Below are 19,531 nucleotides of genomic sequence, written 5' to 3' on the forward strand. Positions count from 1 at the left end.
ATCAAGTGTCATTAGCGTTAGAATTTAACCTTTTCCTTGACTTCTTGTAAGCCGTCATCATTCTCTTTACTTATTTTAACATTTTTTTCAAGACCAGTAGACACTAAAGTGGGTCTTGAATAATAGAAAATTCATGATAATTTAGCTAAACATTCTAACCTCATATTCACAGCTATTGCAGTGATGTATTCATTATTTATAGGTTATCTATTACCAGTAATGTAGTTTTACATATTAACCTACTTCTGATGCTGTTAATTTTTTCCTGAATGGCAAGTCATGATTTTAAATCTTTTTAGTCCAATAAAATAAAGTCATAACATTAGCCTGTTTTCTGTATGTACATTAACTGTAAAACTGTGTTTATGAACACACACACATATTTTATAGTTTATAAAATGCAGGGGAGGGAAAGGTGATCTTTAATTTCAAAGATCTTTAAAACACCGGGTTATGGGTCCATATGGGTTTTACAGTATTTTGTTTCACACTGACAAATTGTGGCTCTCTTATCTCATTTCCTTTGGTCTTCACAATTGGTCTTCACGCTGCTGTAGACTAATTTTTGTATTTTTGGTATTGCAAAATAACTCAATTCACACTAAGTGCAGCTCTACAGCTTTCCCCTTGGTCTAAACTTCCTGGTTTGCATTTCAGTCTCTTTGTTAGTCTGTCTGTAATCTGACCACCATCCATTCACAGCTTCAGTGTTCAGTTTTCACCACCCATCCCCAACAATAATATGTGCTTTTCTAAGCTTCAAAAGCAATGTATTAAAAACGCGGTTTCTTCTGTATTGTTGCAGGCCAGGCCGAGGCTGTGCTGGAAGAGTTCAGCCCGTACTACAGGAAACAGTTCTCTGTGGCTCAGTTCTCTCAGGTAGAAGATGACGTGGAGCAGCACAAACAGAAGATCACACAGCTGCTCAAACACAGGGTATGTCTTTTAAAATGTACTGGAGAAATGTAACAGCTAAGATCCATGATACATGTGCTTCGTACAAACCTTATCTTAGCAACTTTTCACCCAAGATGAATCAATAATAAACACACAGGGGTTTCAGGGCTTGCAGCATCTGACCAATCACAAACACAAATACCGGGAAGTGTAGGCTGCTGGGAGCAGCTGATTTTACAAAAGAAGATAACCCTATACTGAGGGAAAAAATGAAGATGTTAGACACACAATAGAGACTGAAGTAACACTGCAATATGTGTGAGAGGTAAAAGCACTCTTTATATAGAGCACTAAACGTGTGTGCTTTAAGCACTTCTGTCAATGAGACTGGAAAAGAGGATTGTCAAGGTAAATCTGTATTTCACCACCTACTAATAAATAGAGAATACAACACGATAACCTCTAAACAATTTAATAATTGTAGAATAGCTGCATTTTGGAAAAGCTATACTAAAATAAGGAAGGTATAAAAAACAGAGCATTCACTGTGAAAGATTGACCTGATCACGTCCTGCATTTTAAAATTGACCTGGCAGCCGGCTACAACAAAGAAAGAAACACATTTTAATGAATTATTTTAAAAGCAGAAACAGTTAAAGTTCATCATGCAGTCCACAATAGCCTGGAGGCTCAACTCTGATATGTTCTGATATGCAAACTGAGTTTATAATCAACTCAAAGACGAGCAGGTGCAAATTTTCATGCACGTGTTCGTGTTCACCAGGCGGCTCCAGAGGAGGGTGAAGTGCTATATGAGGAAAGTGTCTTTTACTTTGATGACACCAGGAAGTGGCGGGAGAGGTATGTGGTGGTGAGAGCCAACTACTGCCTGGAGTGTCACGACAGCGTTGAGGTGAGTCTGTGAAAGTGATGTCAGCAAATCAAAGGCATCTACATAAGGGGCCCCTCTTATTCATTCTGTGTCTTCTTTCTTCAGACCTTTGTTAAAGGAGCTCCTCCATGCCACAAGCTCCTGCCTACAGGGGGCAAGGTTCTGACGGAAGAAGAGGCGTACATGGCTGTAGTGGATAAATGTTTTCCTGATGAAAGCTGTGAGTAAAACACCTAATACAACTATTTTTCTTTCTTTTTTTTTTTGTCACAATAACGTGGCGCACAGCGTGACGTGAGAAAGGGCACATACCTTTGACGTTGCGTGACGAATTCCTCGTCCACACGTAAACGCAAAAAAGGGGTCTCCATTGTCGGTGATTCGAAACACCGTTTACGTGTGGCCGAAAGGCCCAAACGCATAGAAACAGCTGCGTTTTCAAAATACCCGTGTAGGTGTGGATGTAGCGTAAAAGAATTAGTAGTGTATTTTATTACTGCCTGTGATTTATAGCAGTTTACTTGTATTTGTTTAATTGTTTAAGCAGAAACAATTAAACAAATACCTAGCAGAAAAAATTTGGGAACCACTGGATTAACATATGGTTTAAGAGTTATTAGATTCACTTACATTTTTATGACATCGCCTTATGGTACTGGGCTCTTAATAAAGCTTTGCAAATTTCCTCTATCACACAACAAAGCAATCATCAGACAGTAATTTTAGAAGACATTGAATTCCAGTAGAGAACATTTTCAATTTAATATTGTCTAAACTATATGTAGGCATTGCACGATACGTTTATATGTGCTATAAAGGGGATTATGGTCGTGTCTGTCTCCTGTCTTCAAATCTCTTCTTCTAAATTAACTCCCGATAACTGGCAGTTCAAAATAACCCTTCCCTTAAACTGCCATTAGTATTAGCTACTCTCTCTTTAAAGCCACCTTGTTGGGAGTAATATCAGTGTTAGTAACGTTAGCTGAATTTTTATTAAAAATCTTTGACAAATTTGGAAAAACCAAATGTAGAATATTAAATAATACCCTTTCTTCCACTGTTAATATTAATGTTAATGTTATAGCAATTAGTTAATATATTTAAAAAGCCAGCTGAATGATGAAAGTTTATATTACGCTTTATGTTTTAGTAAGAATAATGTGTAACTGTGTGATGGGTTCATTTTCCACATTGCTCTACTCACAGCCAATGCTTTTCTCTACCTTTCGTCGTCATTTCTGTAATAAAACCATAGTTTTGGCTCGTGATGACATCATAGGCTTTATCTTAGACCTTTCTTTAACTGGAAAAAGTCAGTTGCTTTTAGTTTAATAGTAGAACAGCCTCTAACACCTTACTATTACGTATGAAAAGCTCCAATTTTCAAACTGGTAACAGTTAGAGATGGGAAAAGGATACATAAAGCATCAAGCCTCTTAAGAAGCACAGATAAAGACGAAATCATGAGAATTTAAATGTCCAAACGAAAATGGTTATTTTATCAATTATTATTTTTATAATAATAATCAACAATAATTGTAGCGTATATATGTTCGTATGTACCGTAGCTCCTCAGAGGGCCAATCTGAACTAAACCTTCTACACACATTGTGTCACACACAGTGATTATTAAAATCTATATGCTTTTCAAAAAGGATTCATTATAAATCCTAATATTTTTGATTTTCCTATATATGATGTTCATTTCATTGTCCCCCTGTAAATGTGATGTTCTCTGTTTGCATGTGTTTCATTTGTATTTTTCAATGGTTGTTGCCTGTACACTACTTCATGATCAACAACATATTTCTAGAGTCACGCATTTCTGTCTGGTAATCCATGGGACGAATCTGGGTTTGGAGGGTGCCCAACTTTGTGGAAGGGGGGATGGCCCTTTCCTGTTCCAATACAACTATTTTCCAGTGTACAAAACAGGGTTCATAAAGAACTTTAACACTTGTGGGATGAATAGAAACGGAGACCTAGACCTTCTTGTCCAACACCAGTGTCTGATCTCACAAATGTGCCTCTTGAAGAATCATCAGAAATTAAATAAACGCACTCCTAAACTTTGTGGAAGGTGCTTCCCAGAAGAGTTGAAGCTGTTATAGCTGCAAAGGGTGTCGACATCACATTAAACCCTCTGGATTAACAATGGTCTGTTTCTCAAGTTCATATGTATGAGAAGACAAACAGGCAAATGCTCTTGGCAATATTGTCTGTAGGCATGTAGGGAACGATAAGAAAATTATAAATATCACATTAAGAAGAGATCAAAGGTTCAATGTTTAAGACGGTCAAACCTTCATAAAATGTTTGTCTTTAAAATTATGCTTAAAACGATACTGCCTTTGTAATGGCAACATCTAAGATATGATAAAATCACATTAAAGATTGCTTTCTAATATCGTTCACATTTGACCTCTGATCTCACTTTTACATTTCATATCGGCCTTTCTTTCAAGTTTATCCCAAAATGCATGGTATTTGTTAAGGAAAGTATTGTCAAGCGAAATAGAAAGAGCTGCTTAGTTAGAAATATACTGCAGTATCATCCTGTTTAATACCTATTATCCATTACCTTCTCCTACATCATGTTTCTATAATCAAAGTAATCTTGTCTAGCCTGCTACCATTATCTCATTTTTAGTGCACAACAAAGTTAAAGAATAAATGGTTCTGGCCATTTGACAGCTGCTCACTAGCAGCACATGTAGACTTTCATCTACTCTTTTCTTTTTCAGGTGCAAAAGAGGACTTTGCTCCACCTATGGCAGGGATGCCGGGACAGTTTCCAGTCTACCTGCGTCTGCCCTACAGAAAGGACTCCTATTTCTGCTTCAAACAACAGGCCACACAGGCTACCTTCATTTCCATCCTATCAGACTGCATCAGACACCAGAACCAAGGTAAAATGCTACAGAAAAGGATGTCCTTACCTCCTCAGGCACACAGTTCCTCGTCTTACTAATAATGTGAGTAGTTAATGTTCATAACACCGAACAACCCTTTATGAAGACTTTCAGAGAGATCAGTAAAGTTCCTGTTTCAACAAGACTGAAGTGTTAATTATATATTTTAAATGTTAACTTGGCCAGTACACATGTTAACATTATCCATTAAACTAGCAGTTCCCTGATAGTCACACGAGCCATCTGTTAACATTAACCCAGTAGCTTGTGGACTGTAGTCAGAGAAAAGATGAATAATAATGGCAGGCTGAATGGGTTGTGGATGGAGTATTGAGCGGTGACAGAGTGGCCACAGTATACCCGCCACAATGGTCGCTTCGCTCGGCTCCACAACCTCGTCTCACGGTCGCTTGTATTTACACCCGCAGTTAAGCTGCAGGAAGCTGCTGCATTCACACCTATGGGTAATTTAGAGTTTCCAGTTAACCTATCCCCACTAACTGCATGTCTTTGGACTGTGGAAGGAAGCCGAAGTACCCAGAGAGAACCCACGCAAGATCATTAAACTGGTGGTGAAAACCAACATGATCATACACTCGTGTCTTCTACCCAGCTGTGGCAGCCATTGCGCAGTGCGCCGGATTACAAAAAACTGAGAGGATTATGACTGGCCGTTGTGCCACAAAGACTGTCGTGTGACGATTTTGTCGTCTGAGCATCAAGATGAAAGATAAATATCTGCTGTGTGCGATCGGTGAAGTACTGTTAAAATCAGCTGATGAATAAATGATTAAGCTAAAACAAGCGAGCGCAATGGCCCAATGTTTTGACAGTGAATTCATTTTCTCAAAGCTCCGTGCATGTCTTGACTTTTTTTCTCTTCCCTCTGTCAGACTTCCTGAAGAAAAAGACTTGTGAAGTTCAGGCCTTCCTTAAAGCTATTCAGCTTTACAGACAGGACAAAGGCAAATACGAAGCCTGGGACGTGCTGATAGGAAGTGATGCAAGGGTATGTCTCTTTTCTTTATTTTAACAGTTATTTCTCCCAACATAGTAATACTGAGGATGAATATTTACTTAAATATAAATAGTAAAATGGCTACATAATTAATACATGTAAATACATTTACAAAATGAAAATTAAATGGATAAAGGATAACACAGGAAAGCTAGGATAGCTAGGTTGACTTATTAGCTGTGTAACGCACCCCTGGACATGTACGTGCGTATAGTGGCAACAAAAGGCATTCTGTCTATTCTACCTTATAGATGTAGATCAAACAGGCTTCTTATAAAACACACACATTGGCTTATGTTAGGAATCTCATTGACCACATGCAAAATTCCTCTGAAGAATAAATAGTTTTAAGCCTTGAAACTTAAAAGGGTTTTGATTCAGTTTTTTTGGAGGAATACTGTTTTGGCTTTGATGTCTGTATAATCAGAGGTGTGAAATCATTCCATCAGTCTCCTATTATTCTAATTAAAATAAATGGCAATTTGTCTCACCATGTGGACCTTGAAAGAGGCTATCGGCAATGATGATTCTTTGTCCCCGTACTTTTCCCATTATATATTAAGCCACTAGCACAGACTATTAGAAAGAGATATAATAATTTGGGGCAGTGAGCATACACTATGCCTTTACCCACATGACATTTTCTCCAATCCAAGCGAGTCTTCCTCTTAGCATTATAGAAGGAATTTGTCCTCTGCTATAACAAACTAAACATGCGTAAAACACAAACACTTGCTGGAGCCACTGGAGTGTATTCAAGAACAGTGTAAATTTAAATGTTGTCAAACAGACTTTTACAAGGCACAGAGTCTGAAATTCACAGAAAATTTATATTTTTTTCCACTGAAAATCAGCTAAATCGGTCTGAGTGGGTCTGCACACAAAGACATCGGGCTATCAGGCCTTGATACAGTTTATATACAGTTTATCTTCATTAAATTAAAGTACCAATGGAGTAAATGTTGACCAAAGGAAAATAAATAAATATTTTAAGCTAATTAAAATGTCCACACTCCCATGCATCAGTATCCCTCAGATTATTTATTTACCTGTTGCCACAGAGCAACGTGTGTTATTGGAGCTCAATTCACGATGGCTTCCTTTCTCTACTCATGTACGTGCTGAACTCTGAATATACTCAGAGTTGATTGAAGTAACTAGCTAATATTCTCAGAGTTAATCAGCTCAGAGTTAATTTCTAAACTTGGGGTTTGTTGGACATTTTTCCTGACATAGGTTTGAGAAATATTCCAGAGAACACTCTTTTTATGTGTATATATATATCGATATATAAATGGTGTGTTTTTGTTGCTTTGTTTGCTTTTGTTATTTTTTTCAGTTTTTAAAAAAATATTGAAATCCTGTCTTACTAGTAAAACCTGAGGGTTTATAAAAGTTTATTCTGGCCTCGTTTGGATGATGATGAGACAAACCTGAGATATTTTCTATGTCTGTTAACTCTAGGTGATGGCCAACATGGTGATGGAGCAGCTGCTGCCGTCTCTGGAGAAAGACATGCTGCCTGGCCTCAAAGCCAAAAAGACTGAGAAGAAGAGAGTTTGGTTTGCTGTGAGTCATTTATGTTTGCAACTTTCATTTCCCAGCTGTTGAAAGGAAAAATGAATGGAAGTCTGTTTTTCAGGGTTATATCTGAAAAAGTTGTGCACTAAGACATTATTCATGAAGTCTCCAGGCTCTTTTCTGCACTCTTGGAAGTCATTTTTCTTTTTTAAAAAGCTCATCTTTTTCATGAATTTGCTACCTTCTCTCAGATGGTGGAGGCAGTATATATCCTGGTCCAGGAGGACATGTTTGAGAGGCTATCAGCATTGAAGGAGGAATGTCGGGTGTCTGTTCGGCAGCAAGAGGTGCTGATTCACTCCGACATGGACCAGATCCTCAACTCAAGAAGGCAACTCGAGGAAAAAATCCGAGGTATTCTCATCTATCTGATAGCCTTACTAGTTACTTAGAACATTCAGAAACAGAATGATGTGTTGCATTCCTCTCCATGTAATGATCTAATGAAGTGCAGCTTCGTATAGGGAATACAGAGTGACGGACTTGGGCTGTTTTCTCAAATGTAATTTTTTTTTCTCCAGCCAAAGTGTCAGAGCCAGCTGAGAAGCTGTGTTCCGACTCTGTCCAGCCGTACCTAGGTTCAGTCCTGGAGGAGCTGATGGAGCCAATCAGCGCTGGGTTCCAGGAAGGACGGCAACTAAGTGAAAACATGATGGACCAAGTGTATCAGGACATCAAGCAGGGATGTGGTAACGAACAGCTGAAACAGGTTGGTTGGAATTTCACTTGTTTGGTTTTTTTCTGATATAACGCAACAAACCTGTTACACTCCAGAAATTACTTTTGGTTGGGCTGATTCATCTCATTTTAAACCTTCAACTTTATAACATTCACAGGAAAGAGTTAACTAAGGTTAGGAGTAGAGTTTTGCTTTAATACTGGAGATCTTTTCAGAAACTAGATGTTTCCTCAAGCCCAAATTTACCTCTACATAAGGTGTTGGTGACGTATCAGGCTTAATATCTGATAGATGCTGGACAGGTCACCAGTCTGTTGCATGGCTAACACAAAGTGACCATTTGCACTCACTTTCATACCTTGTGAAAGTGAACAGACAAACCTTGTCTATTAATCTAATTATTTTCTATTCTGTCTTCTTCTCTCTTCGTCTCTCAGTCTCTCGACGCCATGGCAAAACCGGACCTGCTGAACTGCTATGAGAAGATCGGCTCCCTGCAGATTAAACTGCAGCACTTGCAGGCGAGGTTTGGATTCTCTGACACCACAGGAGTGATGCACAGTGCTCAGATCGATTTGCAGCAGGTACAGCTTCATGCTGTTATTCACATGACGATTTATTTGAATTCCCTTTCCCTCCTTCTGAGAGGTTATTTCTACTGAGATGGAGTGAGTGTAAGGATTTCACAACTCGTTTGTGAATCAGCATTTTATGAAACACTGGTGATAGTTTATTTACTTAGTGTAGTTTATGATTGCTGGTGATTCGTAATATGAGCTTCACTTTTCTTATTAGAAAAAAAACTGTTGATTTTGTCAAATCAACTGGATGATTAGCTAAATGTGAGTTCACTCCTGTTGAGTAGAAACAAAAAGCAGAAAGGTTGTTTATTAAATTGCTTTAACTTTGCTACTTACCCTTGATTAAACCAGAAGATGCCAGAAAACTAGCTCCAGAAATATGTCTGTGAAGGTTCTCAGTCATCCAGGTCATCGTAATCTAAGAAGCTTGGAAAGAAAAGCGTCTGGACTTCTTTAAGTTGCTTGAAGACGTTTCACCTCTCATCCGAGAAGCTTCTTCAGTTCTAAGGTCAAATGGTGGAGAGTCCCAGATTTAAACCCAGTGGGAGTTTCCCCCCAAAAGAGGGACAAAAGGACCCCCTGATGATCCTCTACCTAATCACACGAGCCAAGGTGTGAAAACGGGTGTGGGTCACAATCAGCCAGGGTTTTGGGTGAGCTCATTGTGAAACCTGGCCCCTCAGATGAGAGATGAAACGTCTTCAAGCAACTTTTCTTTCCAAGCTCCTTAGATTAGCTCCAGAAAATAAATAAATATATATATATATATATATATATATATATATATATATATATATATATATATATATATATATATCATAACATATTGTGAGTGTTAAGTCCAATTTAATTCTCTGCTTCTTCATTTTAGCTGATTGACAATGCAGCTTTTACCTTCGAGCAGCTGCTCTACAAAGCCATCCAGGACAACCCAGACAACGCCAGCTCTGCCACTGAGAAGGTCAAACACATAGTGCTCAAGGTCAGTTTGTCATCTAAAACTAAACTAAAGTTCCCAAGTTTCTAGTTAAGGCATGAGAAAATTGTAACCAGGTGCAGGTGAGGTTCACATCTACACCCTAATATGAAATGTTCACTTGTATACAGAAATGTCATCAGAACTGTAGGCCAAATGCTTGTAAGAGATAACAATCAGAATAGGTCCTTTTTATCTAAAACTAATAAACTCTCCTCCAGATGCACTGACTGGTTTTATTCCATCTTCTTGCAGAAATACGACTATGACAGCAGCACGGTGAGGAAGAGAATCTTCCAGGAAGCTCTGGTTTCCATCACTCTGCCCTTCATCAAGAAGAGCCTGGTGTCTACCTGCAAACCTGTGAGGGCTCTGTCTTTCTCACACACACAGCATAATGTCTTTCTATGGACCTTAAATTCCAGCACATCTGTTCCTACCATAACTCTACAATTAATAGTAGTTGCTTTATCAACCCTAGCTTATTTTAACCCTAACCATACCCCTAACCCCGGGGACATCTAATTGACATAATGCTTACCCTAACCCTAAACATCAAAAATTAATGCCTAACTCTAATCCTTAGGCTAAACCTAACAGTAACTTAATTGTAACCCTGACACTAAAACCACATTTTGGGTCTCAAAAATGCCTTCAAACTCATGGGGACGGGAATTTGTCCCCATAATGGCTGTTGGTCCATACAGGTATAGCAAACTGCCAATTTTGGAGGTGGTCAGTTTGCGATATTACTCATTACTCTGACCTAAATTTACTGCTCTTATATTGACATTTGTGTCCCATTGGCAGGTGGGACATACATTGGCTTAACAGTTAGCATATGACTGAGCAGCATTAGCAATTTATAGGGAATACGCTGTATAGTTTGTGTCTTTCAAATAAAATTTTCAAGGAAATTTATCACGTTCTCTTGTATTTTGATTTAATGCAAATTTAAAGACCCACACTCTTCCATGGCATGCATTTTAAATTTATCTTTGCTATTTGGGCTGATTGGGACCTGATGAATGTAAAAACAAAGAATTATGTGATTTTTTATTTTTTTTATTTTTTTTTATTTATTTTTTTTTTTTAACCTGATTTTTGTTTCTGAGAAAAATGAGATATACTTACGAGGACATTCGCTTTAAATTTTGATAGGATAAAGGCAGTATAATGTCCCTGTAAGTGGATATCAGGCCCTTGCGCCACGGACCGGTTTATGGCCGACAATATTTTCACGGACCGGCCTTTAATGTGTCGCGGATAAATACAACAAAATAAAACTAGTACCGGTACCAAAAAAAAAAGAAGATTTATTCATAACACACGTGAAAAGACCCAGGAAAACCGACTTAACAATCAAAACGATAACAAAATAACGCTGAAAACTGATAAAACCCCTGAAAACCACACATTTCACACCTGAGCCTCAACTCTCGCGGCCCGGTACCGGTCCGAGGCCCGGGGGTTGGGGACCGCTGGTGTAACACACATATCCCTCAGCAAAGCCTGACACTTTTGTCTTTGTCCCTCTATACAGGAGCTTCAGGGTCTTGAACAGACCATCTATAGTGACCATTCAAGCTTCGTTCATGTTGACAATGTTTATGAAAACATCCTTCTGCAAATTCTGGACAAGGAAGTCACTAAAGGTACAAAAAAACTAATAATGGCAACTTAGCAACACACAGCCTTTCCCCAGACACAGGTGAAGAGTTACCTCTAATCTGTCCTCCTGTTTGTTCTGTCATTCTGCAGTGGTGAAGGAGGCAGCCAACCTAAAGAAGTACAACTTGTTCACAGACAAGCGAGACCTGAACAGTCAGTCTAGCCTCTCTTCCTTGCCAGCATCTATTCCTGGCAGCCCAGCCATGACACTGGCTTCCCTCAATAAACCTTCTTTAGAGCCTCAGCCTTCTCCACTTGCTTCTAATGATGTCTTCGCCAGCTCCCAGAAGCAAGAACAGCAGGAGGAAGGGAAAGACCAGCTTCAGAGTGAGGCCTTAAAGGACATGATAGTGGGTGAGACACCTCTGGGGAAGGTTGAAACAGGGGTTCGTACTAGTTCCTCTGACAGTCAGGAATCAGACCTACCAGCACTTAAAGCAGAAGATGTCATCCAAACTGCTGCGGAAGAAGCAGGAAGCAATAGTAACCTCAACAGCCCTGATTTAATAGAGAACATGCCAGAGAGCTGCACAAATGATACAGCAGCAGCAGTTCCAGCGATTGTGATGCATGAAGATGTGATTTCTGTCAAAACAGAAGAAACTAAGACAGCTGCTGAGCCTGAAATGAACAGCGCAGATGCTCCACAAGAAGCAGAACCTCCCACTGCTGTAGCAAGTATAACAACAACAGAAGCACCAAAGCAGGCAGAATCTCTCAGTGCTTCTAACCTTTCAGCAGAAGGAACTGAATCCTTGCCTGCCAATACTGAAGCAAAGACACAGTGTGAGAACCCAGAAATCATGGTCGAGGCTCCACCTAGTGGTGAAGCACTAGGAGGAATAGTCCTCAGTGAGAACGTAGGGGACGCAGAACCAGTTGCTTTCTCAGAGACGAGCTCTCTGGCTGTGTCAGTGGGAAGCGAGTCTCATCCCTCAGATGTTGAGTCCACAGATGACGTGTCAACATCCTCAGACATTTTGGAGGGCGAAGCTAACATCAGGAAGTCACCAGTGGGTTCAGGAGATGCTACTGAGGACATAACAGCAAGTGACAAGGTACCAATGCCAGTCGAGACAGAGGTGAAGAGTGGCACTGTCATTGGAACTGGAGCCATTATAGAGGTGGAAGCAGAGGAGGTGGAGAAAATGACAGCATCTCTGTCTAGTGAACCCGTCCAAGAGGAGACACCTTCCAGTCCTGGCCAAGCACGGGCTCTGGACTGCGTCAAGGAGATCCGTGACCTGGTGGTGGAGGTGATTGAGGTGGAGGAACCTGTGCAGCATTACCCCAGCGGGATCTCCAAAGAAGATTAAATATTCCAGTAGTTGTCACTTCTATATAGAACGGCTTCCACTTCTGATACCAGTCAGTATCCATTATATTTAAACGCGAACATGTGACAGATGGGAAGCCTCCTCAGCTTCCTTCCTATAAATATGCATGATAGCATGATTATTTATATGAATAAATTAGTCTTGATTTCAGCTGCAAAGTGGCTAAACCAAAATGTCTTCTCCACTCAGTAACTTGGACAGGGCTTTTTTTTAAACACTACAACTCTTAAATTATTAAAAAAAGAATTTAGAACAATTTTGTAAGTGAAGAAATTTCTGTAAATTAATCTGATATGAAGGAACAATGCATTTGGGATGGGGTTCATATGAGCGTTATGTGTGATTATAAGGGCCATAAAGAACACATTTCCTCATTTCTGCTCTTCTTTCCAAGAAGGAAATGGATGAAGTATTTGAGTGCAACTGATTCAAATATACATTTGCAGAATACAGGTTCAGTGCTAATGGTGTTACTTTTTTTGTTAAACCTTTTTGTTAGCAGCTTGTCATTTATACCAAAGATAAACGCCTCATGTAGCATGTTTTTTCTGAAGTAGTGTGACTGCAGGGAAGATTTTCCTCCTCTCTGCTGAAAGTGTAACTTGGCCAGATGTTGTTTCTGAGGGACGATGCTCCACTTAGAAAAGTTGTATTTAAGGTGTCCGCAAGTGTGTGAGGGTTCCCTTAGATCAGAGTGATGTAACCGGCTCCTCGAAGTATGAGCACTGGGGGTGGGTGGATCGTTCCAAATGTCGATAGTATCTAAACCAATGCTTGTATTGGCATCAGGTCAATACTAGCACGATAGGATAAATACTATTGTGTTCAGTATGTAGTCCACTCATTTGTTTTCATTTGTTTGGGGGGGGGGAATGAAAAATATGCACTATGAAAAATGTCTGAATCTTTTTGTGTTGATTGTCACATATATTTTATTTATATCCTGTAGCACATTTACACAATAGAAGTTGACTCAAAGTACTTTACGTACGTTCCAGGTCTCAAGAAAAAAAAAAAAAATCAAGGTGGGAAGCAGAAATCACACTGATCTCCCCGACATAAGCTTAAAATACTGGCCCTGTATTTATTTGGTATTTTCAAGTTTCAGGGTGTTTGGAAATCACTATAACAGATAATTTAACATACACATACAATATTGACATTATTTCTCCTTATTATGATTTTTTTAAATTTAAATATCCACCTAAATACTACTATGGATCAGCCTAAAGTGCCTCTGTAGTACATCCACGTTGCCTTAGATTTCACCAGATATACAACTGGATGCAGTTGCTATAGAGACTGGTCTGTAAATCCATCCATCCATCCATCCACTCTTATCAGGGGACATGCGGAGGTGTGTGTGTGTGTGTGTGTGTGTGTGTGTGTGTGTGTGTGTGTGTGTGTGTTCCTAATAGTGCCTGTTTATAGCATATTGACCATAGACTGTCCACCGGCTGAATATGTCTCATTAGTAAAAGCCTGTAAATACATATAATAAACAAACTTTCCCTGAAAGCTTTTTGTGTGAAATCTTTGTGTTTTGGAAACAATTCATAAATACTTTTAGCAGCCAGTAAATCAAATGCAGCAGAATGATTTAATCATTTATTATCCTCAGCATTTTTAACGAACCACGGGAAAAATTTGACTATAATATTATTTTCTAATTTGATATATTGTCATATTTCAGCAGTACTCCAGGTGCATCAAGGACAAGCAAAATAAGAAAACATCAATATACTATTTTTCAAATGTTCATATTTAAAACAGATTGTTCACAATAAAAGGCAGTTAACAACAGCATAACATTAATATAAGTAAAATATCTCCCAGTGCTCAGGTGAGAGATCAAGGCAAATTTAATTAATTGTGCAGTATTATAGGTTTGTAGTAGACGTGTTTATCAGAATGGAAGCTCTTGAAGTGATTGATCTCCTGGGATTTGAGCTGAAGAAACAAAATAGTCACTGAAGGACAAAAGGAGATGGGGAAAAAAGAGTTACACTCTTTGACACAGGTAGAAAGTATTACCTGACTGAAAGCTATGTTGAAGAAACAAGTGCAAGATAGTATGTCTTGAAATATATGTGCTGTGTTTTATAAACCTCATTGTATACAAAAACTGACTCCATCTCTATTTTCCTATGCAAATGTCCAATGGACTTTTTAGGCTACTTGTCATAGCAGGGCAGGCGCAAAGTTTGAAAACATTCAGGTAAGCTTGTGTTCAGTGGTGAATCAATCGGATCAGAGCAGTGAACAGAAGAGAGGGAAATCGGCAAGCCGGTGCTTTAACAGACTAATATTAGTCACAGCTGCCTCACAGTCAGTGTGTCAATGCAGTGACGTCCAGAAGTCTGAGGCTGCATCAAATATGTGTCATGTTTTAACGTGAAGCTGGAAATAATGAAAATATTTGAAAGCTTGGAGAAAAACGATGAGGTCTGACATGTAGAACGAAGAAGAAATAGTTTAGATTCGACTCTATTTTTAGGTCAGTAATCAAAAGGGAGATTACTGGCACAAAGGTTAGCGTTCCCAGAGTCATATCTTGTTCAGGTTAAGCAGCACTGAGAGTGAAAAATGGGAGAGAAACACATGATGATTTTTTTCCTCTTGACTTTTTTTTTTAACATCCTTAGACTGCATTTATTTAACAAAATAAACATATAGAAAGGCTTGCAGTCTGGTTTTGCTGTCTTCCTGCTTTCTTCCTGTTAAAAGTGAATTATTCAGATTAATCAGAATTTCAGATTGTTGTAACTCTAATATTTTAGAGTATTTATCTTAGAACATGAAGTGCTTTGAGGAACTTCAGCTTGTATAAAACAGAAATTCAATTAAATGAAATACAGCTACTGCTGTAAACACAACTGGATAGAGAGTGAGACTCAGACTGTGAGCTGCATCTTATCAATCAGCATCAGCGTTGATGCTCTCCTCTCAGTTCAGGGCCATAAATGAATGACAGTTAAATACTGTTAAACGTCACACCACTAGATGGCGCTATGACACCAAACATCTCATAAAGAAGCCCCTCCATCAGCCCTACTCAGTCATGGTATTGGACATTAAAAAAGCCTCATAAAAAGTAAATGCAATATTCGTCCACAATGACGCATACATTGGACATCACAGTGACTATGAATTACACTTTGCTAATAGCTGGAGGGGTAAACATCAGAGTGGCCAAGCTATAAAAACCAAAGATATGTCAAAAAAACAAAAGCCCCACCATGATGAGAGTGAGGACTGACAGCCAAGCCTAGAGAACCTGGCTGCCCTCCTCAATAGGGGCCTGTTGAGGAGCAATGATAAAGGGCTTGTATCTACACCATATAAATCAGTTACTATGGGGCGTGGATTTGAAGGTTGGGGGCTTATTTCATGCTCCATCTTCTGACCAGCTGCTTGGAGTTTGAGCCTGGTGAAGGGGTCAGTGGGTTGGGCCCGGTTGCCTTGTCAGGACAGAGCAGCTGATGGATAAAGCAGGCTGTGATGGATGACGCCACATCTCACAAATTCCTTCGTTCTTCAGTGGAAGTGGGAGAATTCTGCTACCCAGCCGTTGTCCTCTCCTGGCCTTCTAAAAATACGAGCTGTTTTCTTTGCCCCTGCAAGCTCCTATAATGACATGTTGTTTTTAGCCAAATCACTTCCAGCGATCAGTTGCTCAGCTTGCAGCAACACCCACCCAACCCCCACTGGGTTCATCTCCTTGCTTGATGTTTTGCTTTTGCCCCCTGCCACTTCACCTCCTCCACAATCTTCCTCTCTCCTGTTACGGTAGAAATATGTCTTTTTTATTTTCTGCACGCTACGGTTGTCAGGGGGGATTTGAGAGCCAGGCTAAAGGTGGCTGGAGAACCACTGGAGCTCTGAGTCACACCATCCGCATGCTTGTCTACCCTTTTTGTGGCTGGCTTTACTGGTTACACTATACAGGCTCTGTATAGGACCTGTATGAGTCCTCCTGGTTTAGTTTAGTCATTTACTTATGATATAAAAGTTCTAAAACTGCAGGTTTGAGTGAAGACCTAAGCTTTGGTATTGATTGAGGTTTGTGATATCGACTGAGAACAATGATCTTTTTCATGCTGTAATCTGTTGCCGTGATGGAAAAATGCCCCATTTACTGACATCATGTTGGAGATGATGTGAAGTTCATGTCTTATGAACTTCAAGCTAACTTTTGTTTCAATTCATATTTACTACAAAACTCATTCACACACAGTTATATAGAGCCTAAGCTCTTTGTCTAATACACACTCACACCTCACTTCCTAATGGATATGTTATCAAAACTCCTTAATTAAACTAATTCGCAGTTGCCATTACTGGCATTTGTCCCTGTTAGTTAATGAAACATCCTCGACCTCATTAAGATGCACCTGATTAAAACGTAGCCTCATCTCTTTATTTATTGTGTTAGTAAAATTAAGTATTTGATGTCTACTGATTTGTTAAACTTGCTTTCTGAAACATCAGTATAATTATATAAATTTATAAGTTAAGCCCTTTTTTGTCCAGGTAAACTTCTTATCTATACTGAAATTTATATTAAGGTGCATAAAGTGTGTGGCTCAGGTGGTCGCGGAGATCAGCTACTGATCGGAAGGTTGGCTTCTCCAGTCTGCATTCCAAATATCTTTGGGCAAGATACTAACATCGGAGTGTGAACGTTGGTTAGATTGCTCTTAAGTTTAGAAGTGCTTGTATGAGTGGGTGTGAAGGGGGTGAATGAGGCATGTTGTATACAACGCTTTGAGTACTCCAGGAGAGTAGAAAAGCGCTATATAAGAATCAGACCATTCACTCTAAATGTATAACCTTAATAAACCTTAATATAACCATAAACCTTTTGCTATGTTTGTGAAATTGGTGGCTTATGGAGCATTTTTATTTAATTATGTGACAAATAACACGACTGCTGTGTGGTAAAGAAACCTCCAAGAAGTTCATGCTTCAGTTTTGGTGAGTGAAATTGTAGTATTTTATTAGTTGGTTTATTAACAAATACATGTGTTTGTGTGTAGATGACAACTTCAGCATTACACCCTGTGATTGTTTCTGGCTCTCTAAAAAAAGCGTGGTGGAAGCCAAAATGCTAAATGTGAAGTGTAAAGCTAATTGGTGAGAGTCATGGTTGTTATGATGGTTATCTTTTATAGTGTAACAGCTTAAAAAGCAGGCTAAACTGAGAATCGAAATATGTTTTGTTCTGTTTTTTAAAATCAGAAGTTAACTCATCCGAGTGATTTTACAATATAAGTCACATTCATTTACTCAGACACACATTTACGCTGCGTTTTACTCAATGCGCAAACAGCTTGAGGGACATTTGTTGTGATTTGTCGCCATAAAACTAAAATTGAACTGAATTGAACTTTGTTGCTGACACATGCTGACAAAACTTATGCTTTGGTATTGTGAAGATGGGATCAAACCACAAACCTTCCAGGCAGTGGATAATGATCACTTTGAAAACACTACAGTTGAAGAATCTGATTTATCCAACAGGTCAACTGATGCTTTTCCTATTTCTGTCAGTGTAGCACCTCAGAATATCTACTACATGTTTTTTAGGATGTAACTGAAATATTCTATAAGCCCAGCAGGACTGAACACCAGAAATGACACATGACATGGCTGCTGTAAGCTCTGACATTTGTGATGATGAAATATGGAAATCAACCTGTCTGCTACATTATATACATCATGTGTGTTGTGAGAAGCTGACAAAATGAGGGCAACAAAATGAGGAGGGTGGCAACTGGGATAATGGGGCCCAGTGTTCTCATAGATGTCTGTTTGGCCTCAGAGGAGAAGCCCGAGCAGAATATATCATACTGGGAAAATTCTCCTGGAATGAACAGGAAAGGGAATATGGCCCTTTTCCTCCTTTGCCGTGTTCCTCCATTTCTCCCTCACATATGTCTGACTCTTCCAGGGTTTCGCTTTGATCTTTGCCTGCTGTCATTGCTCAGGTCACGTCTCCTGACAGCCCCTCACTGTTAGACGGCCCCAAGCAGTTAGACCTATTTTTTTGTATTTGCATATACTTTACTCTTGCATTCTTGTGCTACATGTATTAGTCCAGATTTTTTTGCACTTGACCAATTTCAGTGGGCAGGTTTTTTGTTTGTTAAGTTACTCAACACTGATGTATGAATCATTCAAGCAGGAAATAATGCACAAACTTCAGGGATGAACCAGCGTTAGGTCAGATAACAGATAACTTGGCAAAAAAACTATTTCAAACTCTGTCTTCACACATTTTCTTTATAGCAGTGTTTAACACATAGTTTGTTAGCGCCAGTGTCTGGCAGCCTCGCCTCTGTCAGTGTGCATCAGGGTGGCTGTGGCTACAATGTAGCTTTCCATCACCAGCGTGTGAATGACTGGATGTGTAAAGTGCTTTGGGGTCCTTAGGAACTAGTAAAGTGCTATACAAGTACAGGCCACTTACCATTAAATATTACCAGTGATCCTCAAAATGCTGTCAGCCAAAATTGTGCACTGTGTTCTTACAATTTCAAGGAACAAGTTGAGGATAAAGGAACAAAAGAAAGAAGTGGCATGCCTAAAAGGTTCGACAGCAGATGAGCAGTATCTGAAAGTCTTCCCCTTAAGAAATAGGAATAAAGACCTGACACAGGACCTGCACTTCATCTAGCCCATGAACAGATCCATACAGTGGGTGTAGAGGCCTCATCAGAAATGGTCACAGTGTAAAGGTGGCTGTCAAGAAGACATTCTTAAGGGAAACAAGGAGAAAAAGAAGAGGTAAGCCAAATTATACGAGAACTGGACTGAAAACATGTGGCAAGAGGTCTTGGTTCAAATTGTTGTCAGTATGTACAGAGAAGGTCAGGAGAGAGGTACAATAGTGCGTCTACAGTCACCCTTAAAAACACACTGGAGATTCTGTTATAATCCATTTCAGCTATTGGTTTTGGGAACTTTGTCTAAATTGATGGAATT

At 39.3% G+C, this 19,531-nt stretch overlaps 1 protein-coding gene across 1 annotated transcript in view; it reads left to right on the top strand.

Moving 5' to 3' along the window:
• Positions 1 to 14,054, top strand: part of niban1a (niban apoptosis regulator 1a) — a 30,219-nt gene extending 16,165 nt beyond the window's left edge. The window contains exons 2-14 of the mRNA XM_087830848.1: positions 806 to 936; positions 1,682 to 1,810; positions 1,895 to 2,009; positions 4,534 to 4,698; positions 5,595 to 5,710; positions 7,184 to 7,288; positions 7,492 to 7,654; positions 7,822 to 8,009; positions 8,417 to 8,563; positions 9,432 to 9,542; positions 9,792 to 9,899; positions 11,080 to 11,191; positions 11,298 to 14,054. Coding sequence (XP_087686974.1) covers positions 806 to 936; positions 1,682 to 1,810; positions 1,895 to 2,009; positions 4,534 to 4,698; positions 5,595 to 5,710; positions 7,184 to 7,288; positions 7,492 to 7,654; positions 7,822 to 8,009; positions 8,417 to 8,563; positions 9,432 to 9,542; positions 9,792 to 9,899; positions 11,080 to 11,191; positions 11,298 to 12,523 — 2,816 coding nt within the window. The 3' untranslated portion in view covers positions 12,524 to 14,054. The remainder of the gene's footprint in view (positions 1 to 805; positions 937 to 1,681; positions 1,811 to 1,894; positions 2,010 to 4,533; positions 4,699 to 5,594; positions 5,711 to 7,183; positions 7,289 to 7,491; positions 7,655 to 7,821; positions 8,010 to 8,416; positions 8,564 to 9,431; positions 9,543 to 9,791; positions 9,900 to 11,079; positions 11,192 to 11,297) is intronic.
• Positions 14,055 to 19,531: the final 5,477 nt, after the last annotated feature.

This window comes from Neolamprologus brichardi, chromosome 17 (genome assembly GCF_056152115.1).
Source record: "Neolamprologus brichardi isolate AB-2024 chromosome 17, ASM5615211v1, whole genome shotgun sequence".
In the NCBI taxonomy this organism is placed as follows: domain Eukaryota; kingdom Metazoa; phylum Chordata; class Actinopteri; order Cichliformes; family Cichlidae; genus Neolamprologus; species Neolamprologus brichardi.